The 18112-nt window shown below is 46.8% G+C and overlaps 1 protein-coding gene across 1 annotated transcript in view; it reads right to left on the minus strand.

The window, feature by feature from the left end:
• Nucleotides 1-8596: 8596 nt before the first annotated feature.
• The window catches only part of LOC119514621 (NACHT, LRR and PYD domains-containing protein 1-like), a 35961-nt gene continuing 26445 nt past the window's right edge, over nt 8597-18112 (minus strand). The window contains exons 7-10 of the mRNA XM_037810443.1: nt 15060-15319; nt 14369-14494; nt 9053-9080; nt 8597-8811 (exon numbers count right to left, since the gene is read on the minus strand). Coding sequence (XP_037666371.1) covers nt 8597-8811; nt 9053-9080; nt 14369-14494; nt 15060-15319 — 629 coding nt within the window. The remainder of the gene's footprint in view (nt 8812-9052; nt 9081-14368; nt 14495-15059; nt 15320-18112) is intronic.

Genomic DNA, 18112 nt, shown 5'->3' on the forward strand with positions numbered 1-18112 from the left:
GGCTTGGGTGAAACTTATGGCTGTAAAGAGGAAGCTAGCCCACCTGTAATTATGCCTGGGAGTCACCTCCAGAGAACCTCTTTTGTTGCTTAAATATGGACTTTCTCTCTCTAAGCCCAACTCTGCAAATAAATTCATCATCCTCCCCCCAAAGTTTGACTGGACAACCCAAGTGAGTGAGACTCCCTGATAAAGTGGGACACAGATTCGAGGCATGAGCCTGACCCTGGCATTGGGGGATTGAGAATGCCTTTTTGACCAAAAGGGGGAAAAGAAAGGCAATAAAATAAGGATACAGTGGGTAAGAGAATTCAGAGAGTCGAGAGGCTGTCCTGGAGATTACTCCTATGCAAACTTCAGCTAGATATACCAAATGACCACAGTATGATAAGTCCAAGTCCACATTAGTCCCAAAAACCCTACAGAATACCTGGGTTCCTACCTGAGACTATAAAAATTTCACTATGTTTACTCTTCACAAACTCAAATCCTCCAGAGAAATCCTTTGCCAGCTAAGTCCCAAAACCTAGAGGCAATAGCCTCTTCAAGAACATCAACCAGATGCATCCCCTTTTTCCATAATGTTGACACCACTTTTCAACAAGAACAAGTTAGGGAAAGTGATTAAGCTAGAGGAAGGGGCACTGTTCTAGTTTGCTAATACTGCAGAATGCAAAACACCAGAGACGGATTGGCTTTTATAAAAAGGGGGTTTATTTGGCTACACAGTTACAGTCTTAAGGCCATAAAGTGTCCAAGGTAACACATCAGTAATCGGGTACCTTCACTGGAGGATGGCCAATGGCTTCCAGAAAACCTCTGTTAGCTGGAAAGGCATGTGGCTGGCGTCTACTCCAAAGTTCTGGTTTCAAAATGGCTTTCTCCCAGGACGTTCCTCTCTAGCAAGCTTGCTCCTCTTCAAAACATCACTCACAGCTGTACTGAGTTCCTTTTCTTTGAGTCAGCTCATTTATATGGCTCCACTGATCAAGACCCACCCTGAATGGGTGGGGCCACACCTCCATGGGAGTATCCCACGAGAATCACCACCCACAGCTGGGTGGGGCACATTCCAAGCAAATCTAATCAGCACCAAAACGTCTGCCCCACAAGACTACATCAAAGATAACGGCGTTTGGGGGACACAATACATTCAAACTTGCACACTCAGTTATCCTTTGTTGAGGTCTACACAGCCTGCAAGGCCCCCGAGTCTCATCCCCGGCAACCCTTTGTTCCCCAACACAACCACCGGCCTCACCCAGGTGGTCACTGCCTTGCTTTCCTCTGCAGATTTAGTCTCCAGAGGTGCATCCAGGAACGCCGTAGTGTGGTTCTGCCTGGAGCATTTCCTTTTCCCCAATGCACAGTTACCTTGGTAAAAGGCCATAGGTCCCCCTGGGGAAGGCTGGGAGGAAGATTAACAGTATAAATTTTTGGCAGTGTAATGGGGTACTTCCCCAAGAGTATCCAGCCTTCCCCTCACTTAAGGGGCTCTGGGTCTATAAAATGTCTCAAGTCTGGGAATTGATTAAGGGGCTGTGACTCTGTTTTTGTAATTCAAGTTAGACTTTTGTTCATTTGACCTAGAGTTTGCCTGCTTATATAGCTCAAACAAGGATTTCATAGACTGCCCATCTATTTTACTTCTAGGTACTGCATGATCGACTAGCCAAGGCCATAAGACTCTGTGAGTCAGATTATTTTGACTGCTGCTTTGAGCCTGTTTTCCATTATGGTAGCCACACCCACCTTGTCTTTGGCAATTAACTGCTGCCACATGGCTTTCTGCCAACTGAGGATCTGATTATCCCGACTGTGTCCTGGTAAAAGGTGTGTCCTCTGGACATTCCAGGGGTGTAAGAGCAGGTCTTCCATGATAAATCTACTCCAACATTCCAATCTCTGTAAGCCTTTGAATCGCCTCCTCTACATTATACCAGGGCAGTTCTGGCATTTTGACCTCAGGTAGTGTTGGCTGACTTTTGATCCATGTTTCAGCCAATTGCCCAAACAAACTGTTAATGCCCATTCTAACCCCTCAAGCTACAACACTGAATGCAGAATCTCTGCTTAGTGGACCCATACCAATAAATTTCACCTGGTCCAACTTTATATTCCTTCCGCCATTATCCCACACCCCTAATATTTATTCCCACATATATTCCCCTGATTTTTGTCTATACAAATAGGAAAACTCATGCAGTTCTTTTTGAATATAGCATACTTTCTCATGGGTCACATGAGACCAGACCAGGTGTCTGGTCAAGCAAGCATTGGCCTAACCATTACTGCAAGGACATTTGCAGCTGGATAATAACCAGAAGGCTCATTTATTAAATCATCAGTCAATTGACTGCATCTGTGGCTGATTACATCAATGAAGGTCATGTCTTCTGCAATGAGAGAATTAAGTCAGCTGGATTTAATCCAATTAGTTGAAGACTTTTAAAGAAGAAGAGAGAGAACTTTGTACCTTACCCTTTGGGGCCTGTTGGGACTTTAGTCTAGTTACAGGTCTTGAAGCAAAGACTGGTGGTGGGGGTAGGGCATTAAAAGAATTAGAAGTATCCCTCAAGCCATTTACCTTGGAACATTCCATTGCAGTTTTATCTCCTGAAACAGGATTAATCTCTCCAGACAGAGGAGTGAGGGCTGCTTCCCCAGGGGAGGTGATTATAGGTTTAGCAGGCACTGAAGGGTTAATCTCTTTAGGCTGAGGTTGGATGGCAGGCTCCTCAGGGCAGACTGGAGTTTGGGAAGCTCTTTCCTCAAAGCAGGTTGGAGGTTGTGTAGTTGTCTCCTCAGGACAGACTGTAGGTGTGGGCTGTTTATTCAAGACAGACCACTACAGGTATATCTAGCAAAGACTCAGCAGATTCCAGGGTTCCAATGTCCTCACTACCATTATTATCAATCCATGTGTCCCCATCCGAAGTTTCAGGATCCCATTCTTTCCCAATCAATGACTTTACTTTAACAGAAGACATCCTGTGAAGCTGAGATTTTAGTTTATGCTGTAAATCTGCTGCTCACACAATGAGACTCTGGGTCTGGTTTTCAGAAATCTCAAGTGTGTGGCCATAGAAAATAAGATTTTCTTTCAGGGTGCACACAGAAACATTTACATCTGTCTTATGGCACTTAAGTTTCAAATTTGTAGGCTTTAGTTCATCCCTTTCTCTTATAACTTTATCCAGTGTATCTAAGAGTCACAAACTAACATCATTATACCTCTTAACCACACAAAACTCTGTTAAGGTGTCAAAAACACTGTCACCCAGAGCCTTGCTTCATATAAGATTAGGAGAATCAAATGGTGATATTTTGTCTATCTCCATTGCCAACTCATGCCATGGACTATCAGTGTCATCTTGATTAATGGCAATGGAGTCCTTAGTGCCTTTGAATCTAATCAAAGTAGAAAGCTAATTGTAAAAGCCCATTTTAAGATTCTGTTTCTCAAGAACCACTCCTGGTACCAAGATGTATTAGTTAGGGTTCCCTAGGGAAACAGAACCAACAAGAGATATTTGTAAATACAAGATTTTTTAAAAGTGTCTCATGCAACTGTGGGGATGCATGAGTCCAAATTCTAGAGAGCAGAATGCATGCGTCCAAATTCCAGAGGGCAGGCAGCAAGCTGGCAACTCCAATGAAGGTCTTTGATGAACTCCCCAGGGGAAGTTGGCTTGCTGAAGAAGTGAAAGTTCTCTCTCTTCTTCTTTAAAAGTCTTCAACTAATTGGATTAAATCCAGCTGACTTAATTCTCTCATTGCAGAAGACATGACCTTCATTGATGTAATCAGCCACAGATGCAGTCAATTGACTGATGATTTAATAAATGAGCCTTCTGGTTATTATCCAGCTGCAAATGTCCTTGCAGTAATGGTTAGGCCAATGCTTGCTTGACCAGACACCTGGACGCCATCACCTGGCCAAGTTGACACATGATCCTAATCCTCAGGGGTGGGGTTGGGGGCTCATGCTCTGAAAGCACCTCATTTCGAACCCATTTGGGCCCCAGAAAACCTGTAGTTGATTGAACCAAACATTGATGCTATGATTAGGAGCTGGATGTAATGAGGAGCTGGATAGAGATTTGAGGGACCCTGGAAAGATGAAGGGGAATATTAAAGACATAATTGTTCATTTTTTTTCTGCCTTATTCCCAAAGAGATTGAAGGCAGTTAATTTTACAGGAGTCTTGGTCACCAGTAACAGAAAAGACACTGGAACTAGGGAAAGCAGAAAAGGGGAAAATTATAATGAAACAGGATGACTCCTGGAAACCAGGGCACAGATGCATCTTGGCTTTAGCAACACTCTGGAAGCAAGGACTGGGGAGCAATCCAGGGCAACCACCATCTCCGTCCCTTCCTCCTGCTTCTCTCTGCTCATTGGTTTCATTTTCTTTCCTACTGCAGCCTGGCTTGCTCTGTTTTTCCTAGAAAATGGCCCCTGGTAACAGCTCCTCTGTGGCCAGTCTGCTGGGTCTGGGAGGAAAGTTCACTTGTACAAACATGGCTATTTCTCTACAATTTAGTATGCATGGCAGTGGGTGGGTGGCTCCATTATAGTCCATTCTTGGCTGCCTGTCACTCGTGGACACATGTGCAGGATCACAGCTCACAAACTTTACAACACTGCACCCACACAGTCTGGCCTTCCTTCACGTGGGCTATTTCAAAGATGTCCTCACCTAGCCCATCTGCCTTGGTTATGCAAACTAACTGTACAAGTTTGTATATATTATGTCTCCCAAAACATGTTGTTTGATGCAATCTTGTGGGGGCAGACATATTAGGTGGGGATTAAGTTGGAACGTTTGGATTAGGTTGTTTTCATGGAAATGCACCCAACCCAACTGTCAGTGATAAGTCTGATTGGATAATTTCCATGAAGGTGTGGCCCCACCCATTCAGCATGGGCCTTCATTAGTTTACTGGAGCACTACAGTTTGCTACAGCCAAGAGGGACACTTTGAAGAACACACAGGAGCTGAGAGAGGAGCTGCAGATGAGAGACAGTTCAAAGAGGGCCGTTGAAAGCAGACTTTTGCTCCAGAGAAGTTGAGAGAGCAAAAACACCCCAAGAGCAACTAAGAGTGACATTTTTGAGGAGCTGCATCCTAGAGAGGAACATCCTGGGAGAAAGCCATTTTGAAACCAGAACTCTGGAGCAGACACCAACCATGTGCCTACCTAGCTAATAGAGGTTTTCCGGATGCCATTGGCCATCTTCCAGTGAAGGTACCCGATTGCTGATGTGTTACCTTGGATACTTTATGGCTTTAAGACTATAACTTTGTAACCAAATAAATTCCCTTTATAAAAGCTGATCCATTTCTGGTGTTTTGCAATAAGGCAGCATTAGCAAACCGGAACACAGTTACTGCCCTTGTCAGTGGAAGGCAATCTCCAAACATGCCCAGCTCCTGCAAGCAGAGGTGAAAGGGGGTGGGTTTTTCTGAAGGGACTGGATATTCCCACAGTTATTCTTGGGAGTGATTAAATTTGGGCCAGGAGGGGCTGGAACTGCTCCACAAGCATTTCCAGTGGGAGACATGGGCCTGGTCTCCACGCCAAAGTCAATTTTGTCAGACTTGGGTGAAATAAGTTGCAGGCAGAACACAGATCCTGAAAATAGCTCTGCTTTTACCAATTGACTGCATCTCATCAGTTAAAGAAAATTAGAATATCTTGGAATTCAGTGGATACTATAAGAGTTAGAAAAGATCTCAAAAGGGAATAAAAGCCTACTAGCTGAAGTCTATCTGATAATAAGAAATAATGACTCAGTCCTAAATGTATGTTTGTGGCCCTATTGCGGTGAATTGAAACAAGTTCCAGCAATCTCTTCTTTGGTTTGGAATGACAGTGAGCCATTTACCTAGAAGCTTGGGTGGTGGTTAGGAGAGCAGACTCCAGAGCCAGCCTGCCATGGGTTGAATCCCAACTCTGCCACTCTGTGGGACTTTAGGAAAGCTACTAATATCTCTTTGCCTCAGTTTCCATGTAAAGTGAGGATGATAATGGTACCTGTTATCATAGTGCTGTCATTAGGATTAGATGGGTAATGCATATAAAACTTCTAGAACAGGGCAAGGATGGGTGGGGTGGCTGTACTAGCAGACTGTAACTTCTGAGTTCACCCAAACTTGGGTTCAGCTTTGAAGAATCTAATACTCTCGCTTTTTGAACCTACCCACAGGCTATTGAAAATTTCCTCATACCCTCAGCAAGGGAGTGAGGGCCTTCTGGGCCTCCCACAAAGGTTGGGTGCTCCTTCCCAGACACCCTGCCTGCCATGACTTTCAGCAATTGTCACACCCCCAGCTGGGGGCTAAAAATTGGAGGACTGTGCCTTGGGCAGACCCGGAACTACCAACTCTACTTGCAGCTTCCTGGGGGGGGAGGATCAGAGCCCCCTCTGGGGTGATGGGAATGTTTACCTTGAGAATGGAATAAATTAGAACCAATTGATGGAGCACTATTCCAGCGTGTTGTCTGCTGTAAGGCAATAGAAGCAAGTAGGTTTGTCCTAGAGCACCCTCCCATGGTTCTAAGGGACTTACATGAGGGCTTTGGCCATTTGGGGAAGAATTAATTTCTAAAAAATATATGGCTGAGGTAATCACATTCAGATGCAAGTCATGTACCTGCCACATTCAGCAGGTAATTGTGGATGCAGCTGGTCTGGAATCTGTTCAAATAAGCAAGCTTGCTGTGCACAGCTTTCCTGTCCTTGGAAGTGCAGAGTCAGGGTCTTGGGTGCAGAGTTGTGGTGATCTCACACCTTCTACCCAGGCTTATCAACCTGTGAGAGAGCAGCCACGGTTGCCTGGATCCTTCTCAAAGTATGGATGTCCTGCCCAAATCCACCTCCATCACAGGACAGCTCCAAGAGCTGGGATACCAGAGTTCAAGCACATCTCATCTCCAGGGGGAGATCCTGATGAAGTCAACCAGATGTACCGAGTGTGTTTAGCAACATGGCCTGAGTAGGAAATCAGTGGCTCACGAAGGGAGCATCTGGTGCATGCTAATGATGCTGCTGGAACTGATGCCACAGGTTTGGGCCTTTCCCTTCTCAATTTTTTGATGTTTCTGTCCCTGTCCTCTTGAACTCTCCTTGGGGTTAGCTGTGAGAGGTTGAGATTTGATGACTTCTCTCACCGAGCCAATGAGCAATAAAACCAAGAGGTTACACCTGTCACTGTGTACTTATGATGTGCTGGACACTGATCTGAGCATATACATGTGGCTCATTTAACCCTTGGAACAACCATCAGATTCAAGGAGGCCAAAGAAGAGACCCCCCAGGGCTGTGCAGTGACCCAAGCGGGTGGTGAGAAGTGATAGAAGAGGTGGGGAGGGAGATGCATTCATCTTGTGCTTCTATATCTCAGGGAGGGGTAGTGTTAGGAGACTTTACTTTCATGAATTGAGGACAACATTTATATAAGTGTTGCAACACCAATGTGTCCAGTTCTAAGATTACTGATTGCCTGGGGCCATGGAGGTGGCCCGCTCACAGGCATTGTCACTAGGGTGGGTCCTGGTATCACATGGGCAGTATGGCAGCCAGGAAGGGAGTGAAGGGAGACATCTGGGCAAAGCTCCTGGTCATTTGGCTAATAGTAAATCCTTACTGATTATGCTCCATGTGCCATGCACTGTACTAGGTGCTGGGAGTAAACTGATGAGATCAGATGTGGTTCCTGTCCTCAGGGAAGTTACCATCTAGTGGGGGTAGGCAGGCAAGGAAGCAGTGGGGCCAATGCAGTGTGGTAAGTGCTCTGAGAGGGGTGCTCAGGCTGCTGCACAAGCACAGGGCAGTGGAACGTAAGCCAGGGGCAAGGGCATGGCATGGCTTCCCACAGGAGTAGACACCTAAGCTAAGTCTTAGACTCCATTCCCCCAGATGCCTTCTCCTTCACCCCTCTCTTGGCTCTATTAACCCACCCAGACCTCAGAACAACACAGCACAAACAATACCAATAGAAAAGCCAAGCCCAACATAGGGCACTGAAAAATGCTTGTTTTTGCACGTATCTGCAAGCCATTCAAATCCCCCAAAGCATCTGCGTCTGCTGCTGTCTCCAGCCAGAGTCACCAGTCCCATGCCATCTCCCACACCCCATCAATTCCTCCTTGCATCCAGAGGGGACAGGGAGGGCTCTAGGCTTGGCTGCTGGGGCCACCAACCAGACCCCTGAGTTAGGCTTCCACAGGTCTGCAGAACCCTTGCCAGCTCCAGATGAATGTTTCCTGAGATGCTGTTTCCCCACCTGGACGGTTGGCCTGTGAAGTCCCAGGAGGTAGGCTGGGTGCCTGGGTGAACATGGACATATAAAGCCCAACAGAGGCACCATCAAAGCTCTGTAACTTTAGAGCTGGAAGGTACCACCAAGGGCAACTTGTTTATAGATGAAGAAACTGGGACCAGAGAGGTTGAGACAGCCAGGACTCAAACATGGGTGTTCAGACTTCAGCTGCCAAGCTCATCAGGACCCATCTCCCCTCCGTCTCTGCTGCTGCCCTACTTCTCCCACAGTTCCACGATTAGGTAAGGATGGGTCTCCTTCAGGGCTCAGTAAAGTCGATCTTTGCAGGCACAGTCCCAGGATGGGCTGAAGCTGAAGAGCTTCTGCATCTGGCTTGGCTTGGTGGCCTCAGCCTGCACCCTCTCATACTGCTTCTGGCTCAGCACCTGCCCATACAGCTTGTCCAGGACAGGGTCCACCGGTGTCACCTGGGCCACCAGCTGCTCCCAATACCAGTCCATGAAGTGCAGGGCTGGGGCTTCTGGGAGTGGAGGTAAGGCTGTTCACAAACAAAGAAGGGTTCCCATCATAGCCTCTACCTCTGATCCCCCAACTTTAGCCCCCTTCACTCACCCCATCTGCATCCCTGACTTTCTTTTCTTCCTGTAAGGGCACTTGGCCACCAGAAGGGCAACCTTGCCCTCACTCACATCAGTCTCCAGCCTGGCATTTTTCTGAACACAGATAGGGGAGACAGCCATGCTGGAGCTATTTGAGGCTACCCAGTGGAGGTGCCAGGGCCTCCATGGGCTGGGAGTATGGGGACAAAGGGTGGGACTTGTCCCTGGGCATGCACCCTCTTTCCAAGGCCTGATCCCTTGTGAGGTATGCATCAACAATCTCTTCCTTTCTCTCTTTCCATCTCTCCAGGACCAGACAGAACACTCCAGAACTGCCACTGGCTCCTGTGGTCTCTAACAGCCTTTACTAACCTGTCAGGGTTGGAGGGAGCAGTGTGACTGCAGATCTGAGATCTCCTGGGGAGAAACAGAGATGAAGCATCCATAACGGTGCCAGTTGTTAACACATAAGATACACCTCAACCCCCCCGCCCCCCACGTCTGAGATAACTTGGATTCTGTGAACAAGCTATAGACAAGTTCTGACAGAATCTGGGAGTAAGGGCTGGAAGGACCCTTAGAGATTTTCTAGGTGAATCCCTTCCTATGTCTATGGGGAAACTGAGACCTAAAGGCCCTTATCATAGACCAATACACACATGAACACACACACACACACACATACACACACACACGTAGAGAAGGCAACAGCAATTTCTCCCACAACACCACAACAGTCCAGGCATGGTTTCATCCAGCCTTGGCTTGAACAGAACCCGTGGTGGAGAACTAAGCCAGTCCCTTGCTTGATAGCTTATTGAGATCTCCTTAGTCTGAGTGGACCTAATCTGTTTGTTCTACATTTGCACATCAGAATCTGGAGTCAAACAAATATTGGCATTTGGGAGTAATGGGTGAATTTTCATAGAAAAATAAACAACACAAACATGAAGGGGCTTAAACAGTTACTTGAAAAAGGAGAGGAAGGAAGTTCCCAGCAGCTTGTGGGAACAAGGCCTGAGGGTCTGAGCAGATTCCAAGGACAATGTGACCGCAAAGCCTGGGGAGGTGGCATAGGAGATGGGAGCTCAGGCTGCATTACTGGGAGCCCTGGGTCTTGTGGATGGAAGGAGGAGGGTGTTCTACATTCCTTAATGCTGACTGGAAAGTCCTGGACTCAGTCCTGACTCCATTCACAAAGGAGCACGTACTGAGGAAGGCTGCTGGATGCAAAGAATTTTAAAAATCCAAAATGTAAGAGGAATGACAGGAAGAACTGAAGATGTTTAATTGGAATAAGAGGAGACTTTAGGGAGGCCATGGTTACATCTTCAACCTGAAGGGTTTTCCCATGGAGAAGGAGATGGACTTCTGTGAGTTCCAAGGGACAGAATTAAGACTGATAGGAAGAAGAGATTGGCTTAGCGTGAGGGAAAAGAATAATATTGCTACTATTTATCGAGACATGTACCTACATCATTTTACTTCATCTTTCCAACAATCCTGCAAATTAGGCATAAAAATCCCCATTTTACAGATGAGGAACCAAAGCTCAAACAAGGTTAGTGCTTTCCCACAGTTACACAGCAAGCAAAAGTAAGTGCCAGAGTGGGACTCAAACCCATGTCTGATGTTGCGGCTTGGTTAGTTCTCTACCTGTGGTTGACTGAAGTCAAGAAGGAGTAAAGCTCTTCCTCTTTCCATCACACTGTGCAGCCTGTTTGGAGCAGCTCAGGAGGCAGCTCCATCATATTTCAACTGCTGACAAGGGCTGGTCATTGCTGAAAAGAGTATTTAGGGAATTTTGGCTCTTGGAGGTAGTGGTGCTAGACTATGAGAGTGTAGGTTTCTTACATGCCTGAAGGTTTATTATTTGATTCCCTCTTGAGAATATCTGAATGATACTGGTGAGAGTATCTGATGTTGCCAAAGTTGGTTAATCCACCCAACTCCTATGAAATCATCAAGTTCTTATTCTTTCATATCATATCCAGGCTATCATGAGAGACTTTGCCAAAGGCCTTAACCACTAGGTCAAAATTTTGGAAAGTCAAAATCTGTTAATTCCAGTTCAGCATGTTGATAACATCCTATATGGGAAAGAGCATGGGGGTTGGAGTCAGATTGACTTAAATTGAAATTCTAATCAGACCAGCTGGTATATAATTTGAAAAAGTCACTTAACCTCTCTGGACTTTTTCTTCTCATTTTTAAATTGTGATAATACAAACTGCCTCCCTGATGGGCACACACATACTTTTACTGACTTTCTCCCACTTTTGAGACCGTTGGACTTGACCTGGCTTTTACCTGCTTTTACCAAGGCCTCCCATACCATAGTTCCATTTTTCTTATCTTTCACTTGAAGCCTGATCCCTGATCCCAAGTGGCCAACATAGAACTCAGAGAAGAGCTCGGATTCTCCAGGGCTTCAATAGCAGAGTTCCAGTTCCTGAAGAGAGAAAGAGTCATCATGTGAGAAGTCACCATTCATCCGGCACTGAACGTCTTTTCCCACATGACACCTTCTTGGCCCTCCTAGTAATGCCCCAACCCCACAGGGACATTTTGATTATCTCCTGCACTGAAATCAATTGGTACCTTCAGATGCTGCTCTTTCCTTAATTTCCCATTGTCCTGATTCAGATGGATGGAGACACAGCTGGGTACCACATGGATGAGTCAGGGCTCATCCTTGAAAGTAATGTTCACACATCCTAAATCAGATCCTTCTCCCTCCATCTCTTCCATCTTTAACCCAAACCCTCATTTCTCCAGTTCAAAGACTGTCTTCTCAATGAATCATAAACTTGACCCATTTTCAGTCAACAGAAAATTTATATCCATCTTCTTCCCCAAATCACAATTCACAACTCTTAATTCCAACTGTCTTCCAGACATGCTCCTTTCCCAGTGTTCCCAAACTTTGTGAATGGCACCACCATCCACTGAGAATTTGGCTTGCAAATTTAGGCATCACCCTTATTCCTTCCATTCTCTCCCCATATACAGCCAGTGCACCAAATCTGTTGGCTCTACCTCCAAAATATACCCCCAATTCATCAACTTTTCTCCGTCTCCACTACTATCTCTCTAGGCAAACCACCATCACCTCTTACCTGGAGTGTCTCAACAGCCTTTCTCCCTGTCTACTTCTATTCTTGCACCCTCATCTTTCATCCTCACCCAGCAGCCAGAGGCATATTTATGAAAATAAATGAGATCTTGCTGTTACCATGTTTAAGACCCTCTGAGGCCTTGCCATTGCACTTAGAACAAAATCCAAACTCCACATCAGGGCTGACGGGGCCAACAAGCCCCAGGAGACCTCTGTCTCTTGCTGGACCCCATCTTCCTTCTCTCTTTGGCTACACTCACCAAGCTCTGCCATGCGGGACTCCGTTTTGTCATCGGAAGGTGTCAAGCCTGTTCCCACCACTGTGTCTCTGCACATATTCCTTTTGCCTCTAAATGCTTTGCCACAGATCTCATTGTCCTTCTTGTTGTCAAGGTCTCAGCTCAAATACTACCTCCTCAGAGAGGCTTTCCCCAACCATCCAGTCGAATGTCACCCATGTCACTCTCCTGCACAGTCCTGTTGTTGTCTTCTTCGCAGCACTTCGTGGTACTTGGCCACTATTTCTTGAGATGACAACCCACCAGGTTGTAATCTTCCCAAGGGCAGTGTTTCATGTGTCTTGTTCACTGAACTATCCCCAGTGCTGAAGACAGCACAGACTTGGCACCTGGTAAATATTTGTGGAATGACTGAATTGTGTCTTGTGTCTCTCGTGTCTTGTTAACAACTAACACAGCAGTACAACTCCAAGGTATTGATCCTTGGATTCATGTTTCCCAACTCATAAGATATATATCCCTTCTTCTTCCCTACTGGTCACCTAGCCATCTGGAGAATTAAACTAAGGAGTCTTAGGAACCTTCCAGAAGCCACTGACTTCAGAGATGAACAGCTTCTGCCCAAGATGATGTAACATGGTTAACTTTCTGATTCTTGTTGCCTTTTTCTCTCCTTTTATTCCTCTAACATACTAATATTGTCTCCCTTATCTTTATTCTATTATTTCTGATTCCCTCTGGTCTTCTTCTATCACTTAAGGAAAAACAAAACTCTATGATATATTTTTCCCTGACCATAGTTACTGCTCTGAATTTAACCGATTGATGGTTCTATCACCCCCTCCTGACCCTGCAGACAAAATTTAATAGCTAGCCAAAGGGGACTTCATATTATAGCAAATAATTTTAGTTGCACCTATATAAATACTACAGGACCAGTAGGACAATTTGTGACTAGGGGGAAAATCAAGCCACCTGGCTTTCTAAGACAGACAAGCTGGATTCCAGACATGTTTTCATTGACTGAATTTCATAATCTAGGTCCCTGGTTTTGAGACTTGTTACAAAGACTAGAAGAAGTTATTTTTTAGTCATTTGTTTTTGATTCTGCCTTGTTACTATTGGCCTGTGTATCCTGTTTGGAGTCCTAAAGGCTACTGTACAGCCATTGTCATGTCAGGTGGTTCAACAACTTATTTTGCAACAGAAAGAGAAAGAAGGATTAACCACGGTTCAACTAAGACTATGTCCAGTGGACACACCTCTGATCCTAATCAGTAGAATCTCAGCAATGGTGAAGATCTGGTTATCATGAATAATGTCCAATGGCCCAACTTCATCTGCCGTTGGCTGAACAGGGAGACTGAAGAAGACAGAAAGAAAGAAAAAAAAGTGTCTCCTGACACCAAAGAACTGGTCTGACCCTCATAGCTAGACCTCAGATTTATTACAAACTGAGCTGATAACTCATTTTATCAGCTTATAACTTATAGCTAATCTATACTGTTTTCCATTGGGCAAACACAATCTCACAGAAAATCCACTTTGGACAAGGTTGCTGTGTAACCCACACAATATCAAACATCTACCTTTTGGTACCACTTCTTCAGCAATTCCAGCTTTATCCTCACTTTAGTCTGCCCTCCCTATAGATAAGACTTGTTGAGATTCCCAGTCATAGGGTTGCACCTGCTTTCTGACAATACCCAATCTACAGCAAATCTCTGCTTCCATAGACCTGCCCCACAAATTACACAACCAAGATCCAAATAACATGATATGTTCTTTCTAACACCCTCCTAATGAGATACCCCACTGGCTCCCCGTGTATAAGTTATCTCTCACTGCAAGATTAATAAACCCAACTGCAAGTGTGTTCCTGCTGGTTTTTGACCCTAAAACTCAAACACTTCTCAGTGACTCCAAGTCAAAACCCATTGTCCTCCCCATCCTGAATGTGATACTCCCTCCTAACCTCTTTTCCCCCAGTCTTTGAAACCCAAATCCCACTTGCCTTCTGCCCACCCCCAAATCATCCCGTCCTTGGGAAAACTCTGAGACCTGCCCCATCTGGCATGACTGCTGGTCCCCTGGGGGTGGGGTGAACTCTGGGCTGCTCACACTGGGGATTATTTCCAGCTTCCCTGGACCACACACAGTGTATCGGGAGCCCATGAAGAGTGGGGTCAGTGGGGGCGGCTTGAGTATTCGCACAAACTGGAACTTCTTTTCTTCATCATCTATGGCCAGAGGGAAATGCGGAGCAATGATTAAATGGTAGGGGGGGGGGTTGCCTAGCAGCGCAGCGATTCCGCCCTATGGAGTCTGGTCTGAATGAGGTGAAATGTGTTTCGGTGTATTTGTGTGGGTGGAGGGGGCTGTACCATCCCTGCATCCCTGTCCCCCTGTTCACTGATATTCAGAGAGCCCCCCACTGGGCCCTAGCTTTATGCAGGGTCTGGCTGCACAGAATAGGGTGGGAACAGGGTCCTTGGTAGAGAAGAAGAGAGAATGGGGGAAAAGGCTAGAATTCAGAGCATGGAGGCCTCTCATCATTTGACTCTTGGAACAAGGCTGCCAAAGGTCATCCAGAAATCAGCAATGGAGGTGTGAACTCAATCTGGGGAGATCTTGGAGAACCAGGAGACCAGTCCATGGCTGAGCAGTGGGAAGACTCTATCCTCATCAAGTACCCACTAATACGAGGCCAATCCCTATTCCTAATTCAGGAACCATCTAGGGGGCTCTCTGGCTGCACCTCATGTTTGCCATCAGCCCACCCTGGCCTGGCCCTTCTGGCTCTCAGCATCACCTTCTGAATGGTGCAGTCACTGGGGATCAGGTAGAGGTGGAAGGAGACTTCCTCAGGATGGGGGTGATGGTAGAGCAACACGGTGGAGGTGATGGGTATGCGCAGGGCAGCGTGGATCACTCTCAGGAGAACTCCCATGGGGGAGAAGCTGAGGCTTTCCAGGATGATGTAAGAGGGCTCCACCCTAGCTGGCTTCTCCAGGAGCATCCCCTCTTCTTTAAAGTGGGCCACTTGGAACAGAGAGTTGTCCACATGGCCTCCTGTCAAATAATGGATTCAAGAGTCATGGATTGAGTGCCCTCACTGGGTCAGGCTCTGGCTGGAGCAGTAGGATCCCAGGGTTTAGGCTCAGCAGCATTCCTGGGAGAACTTACTATGGGGTACAGGGCACTCCTGGGCTCAGGGCCTTTGGAGGCTGCAAGAGATACTGTCTGTAGGGTGGAAGCACCACAAGAGCCCCCTTGGGCCTGGCCATACACATCTAGGTTCCTACACAGGCCCAGACCCTGGCCCTGGGGCCGGGACAGATGCTGAATCTGTGGTTCCCTGTGCTGTCCTGGACTCCGTAACAGCGAGGGGCTGCTGAGTGCTCCTGGCAGGTCTGATTTCAGGAAGATAGAGAACAAGGGGGTAGGGACAGTGGGAAAATGGAGTGACCAAGGGAACTGTGCATGTATCAAGTATTTGGCACCTGCGATTCAAACCCTTCTTTTGGGGAAGAACCCCTCCTCCCCCCCATTGTGTGGGTCTTGGCAGGGCACAGGTCGGGGCTCCCACTCAGGAGAGTGCTACTCCCTGACTAAATGGACACCCCTCAGCAGGACCTCTGGAGAGGGTGAAGCAAGGATGTAAAACCAGAGATTACTTTGGCAGCAGCAGTGGGATCAAGAGTCCAGCAGCCACCATGGCAAGGAGGGTCCTGCCATGGACCTGGGCGTGGAACCCAGTGGCTATGTCTGCAGCAGAGGCCTCTCCAGACTTTTCTTGGTGTGACCTTGGCATGTCCTTAGCTTTTCAGCCTCCTTTGGTCACTGCCTTGATTTTTTTTTTCCCAGTCTGGTTACCTAACCTTTTGTTAAGTCTATGAGCTACTCAACAAGTCTTCCAGTATATTCCTTTCTGCCTACATCAGCCAGAAATGGTTTCTTTGTTTACAGCCAAGAACTCTGGCCAATGCACCAGGTGGGGACTTTGAAGCCACAAGAGACAGCTTTAGGAGCAAAGGATGGTAGTTGGAGACATAATGGACTCGAGGTAGGGGTTGTGGCTCCATCCCACAGCACAGATGGTTTCTGGACATCACAGAGGGGTCCAGCAAGTCGGACAAAGCCTTTAGTCTGTGTAGGCATTGGTCAGAACATTGCAGAGTGATGTTGATCCCAGAAGGGACAATGGAGTCCATGACTTAAGTTTTCCTGTTTACTAACTGCTATTACCATATGAAAAATAATGTAACAGTGGTGCACATGGTCTGAAACAAGGAGAAAGAATTCACGTATGAGCTCACTAATCAAACACTGCAACTACTACCTCTTCACCTTTTCCATTATAGCCTTTCTTTGCAGGAACACATTTTCATGTTTCCATTGCAGTGCATGTAGTTTTGTGTCCTGCTTTTTCTTTGTCAGCTTAAATTGCCACAAGCATCTGTTACCTTCCTAATGACTGCATATGATTTCTGCTACTGGACACATTATCCTATAATGAATCGTTTGCCTCTTGTTTCAGCCTCTTGTTCCAGCTGGTCACCACGATAAACAGCACTGCAATGCATATATTTCTGCAGAGAGTTTTGCTATTTCCCTTGGGTTATTGACTTGGAATTAGTAAGCACCAAGGGATGTAAAAAGTGCATGAAAGGACAAGAATATTCTTGTGACTTGCCATATTTTGCCAGTTTGCTTCTCAAAGAAGATAGTGCTGGTTTGGTTGAGCTTGTTAAGTGGACTGATCTCACCTCATCCTCCAGGGCAACAGAACTTCCTCATTTGTCAGATAGGGGAACTGAAATCCTGAAGGGGAAAGCAGTTTTCCCAAGATCACCAGCCAGCACCAGCACGGGCAAGAGATCCCTGCACTCTCATCACAGCTCCCAGCTCTGTGTCAAGCTAATTGTACCTGCATTCTGGAAGGTGCTGTGTGACTTCCTGCTGGGGTGACCAACTGTCCCAGTCTGCCTGGGACCGATTGGGTTCCCAGGATGCAGGGCTTTTGGGGCTAAAACCAGGACAGCCCCAGGCAAACCAAGATGAGCTGGTCACCCTATTTCTTGCACAGACTGTAGAAGAATCACTTTCTCCAAACCTGTTGTTTAATAGTATAATTGTGCTGGTAGATTGGAGAGAGAAAAGAAGCAACGGAGCAGACTCTAAACTGAAAGGGAAGAAGCTTGAGTGGTGACTGGGGCATGAACCACTGCCAGAAAGTCCAGGACCTTCTCCCTGGAGGTGCCTGTGGCTGGTCTCATTAGAAATGTTCAGAACAACCTGTCACAGGCTAGGAGTGTCTCTGCAGCAGGGGCTGAGGCTGAGGATCTAGCATCCCTTTATTAAACAAAGTTTATTGAGCTCTGCGGACTGGGCAGTGCGGCCACTGCAATTGTGAAGCCCACGGCCAAGCAGGGAAGACTGAGAGCCAACTAAACAGTGACCAAAAGCCTAACAAGCTCTCTGATGGGGAGGCCTGTGGTAGCTCCTGCCCCCCTAACCCAGCAGCCTGGGGGCTCTTCTCCTGCAGACCCTGCTCTTGGGCCTGTGGTCTGACACCGCAGCTCTGCCCTCCCTGCCCAGTATCCTTGGCACCTTCCAGGCTCAAGTGACCTGTCGAGGAGTAAAGTCACTTTCCCACCCAAAGCAGGACCCAGGATCCACACCACGTGAAGGTGGGGGTGCTGGAGGGCAATACAGCAGCGTGGTTAATGACAGAGGCTGCCAGTGTGAGTTCAGCTCCTGGGAAAGCACTTACAGCTACAAGACCATGCCCACCTGTAACATAAAGCACCTGGAGCGGCATGGGTTACCTGCTACTGTTAGGGATAAAATGCAGCTTGACCA

Source organism: Choloepus didactylus, chromosome 18 (assembly GCF_015220235.1).
Source record: "Choloepus didactylus isolate mChoDid1 chromosome 18, mChoDid1.pri, whole genome shotgun sequence".
Classification (NCBI taxonomy): domain Eukaryota; kingdom Metazoa; phylum Chordata; class Mammalia; order Pilosa; family Megalonychidae; genus Choloepus; species Choloepus didactylus.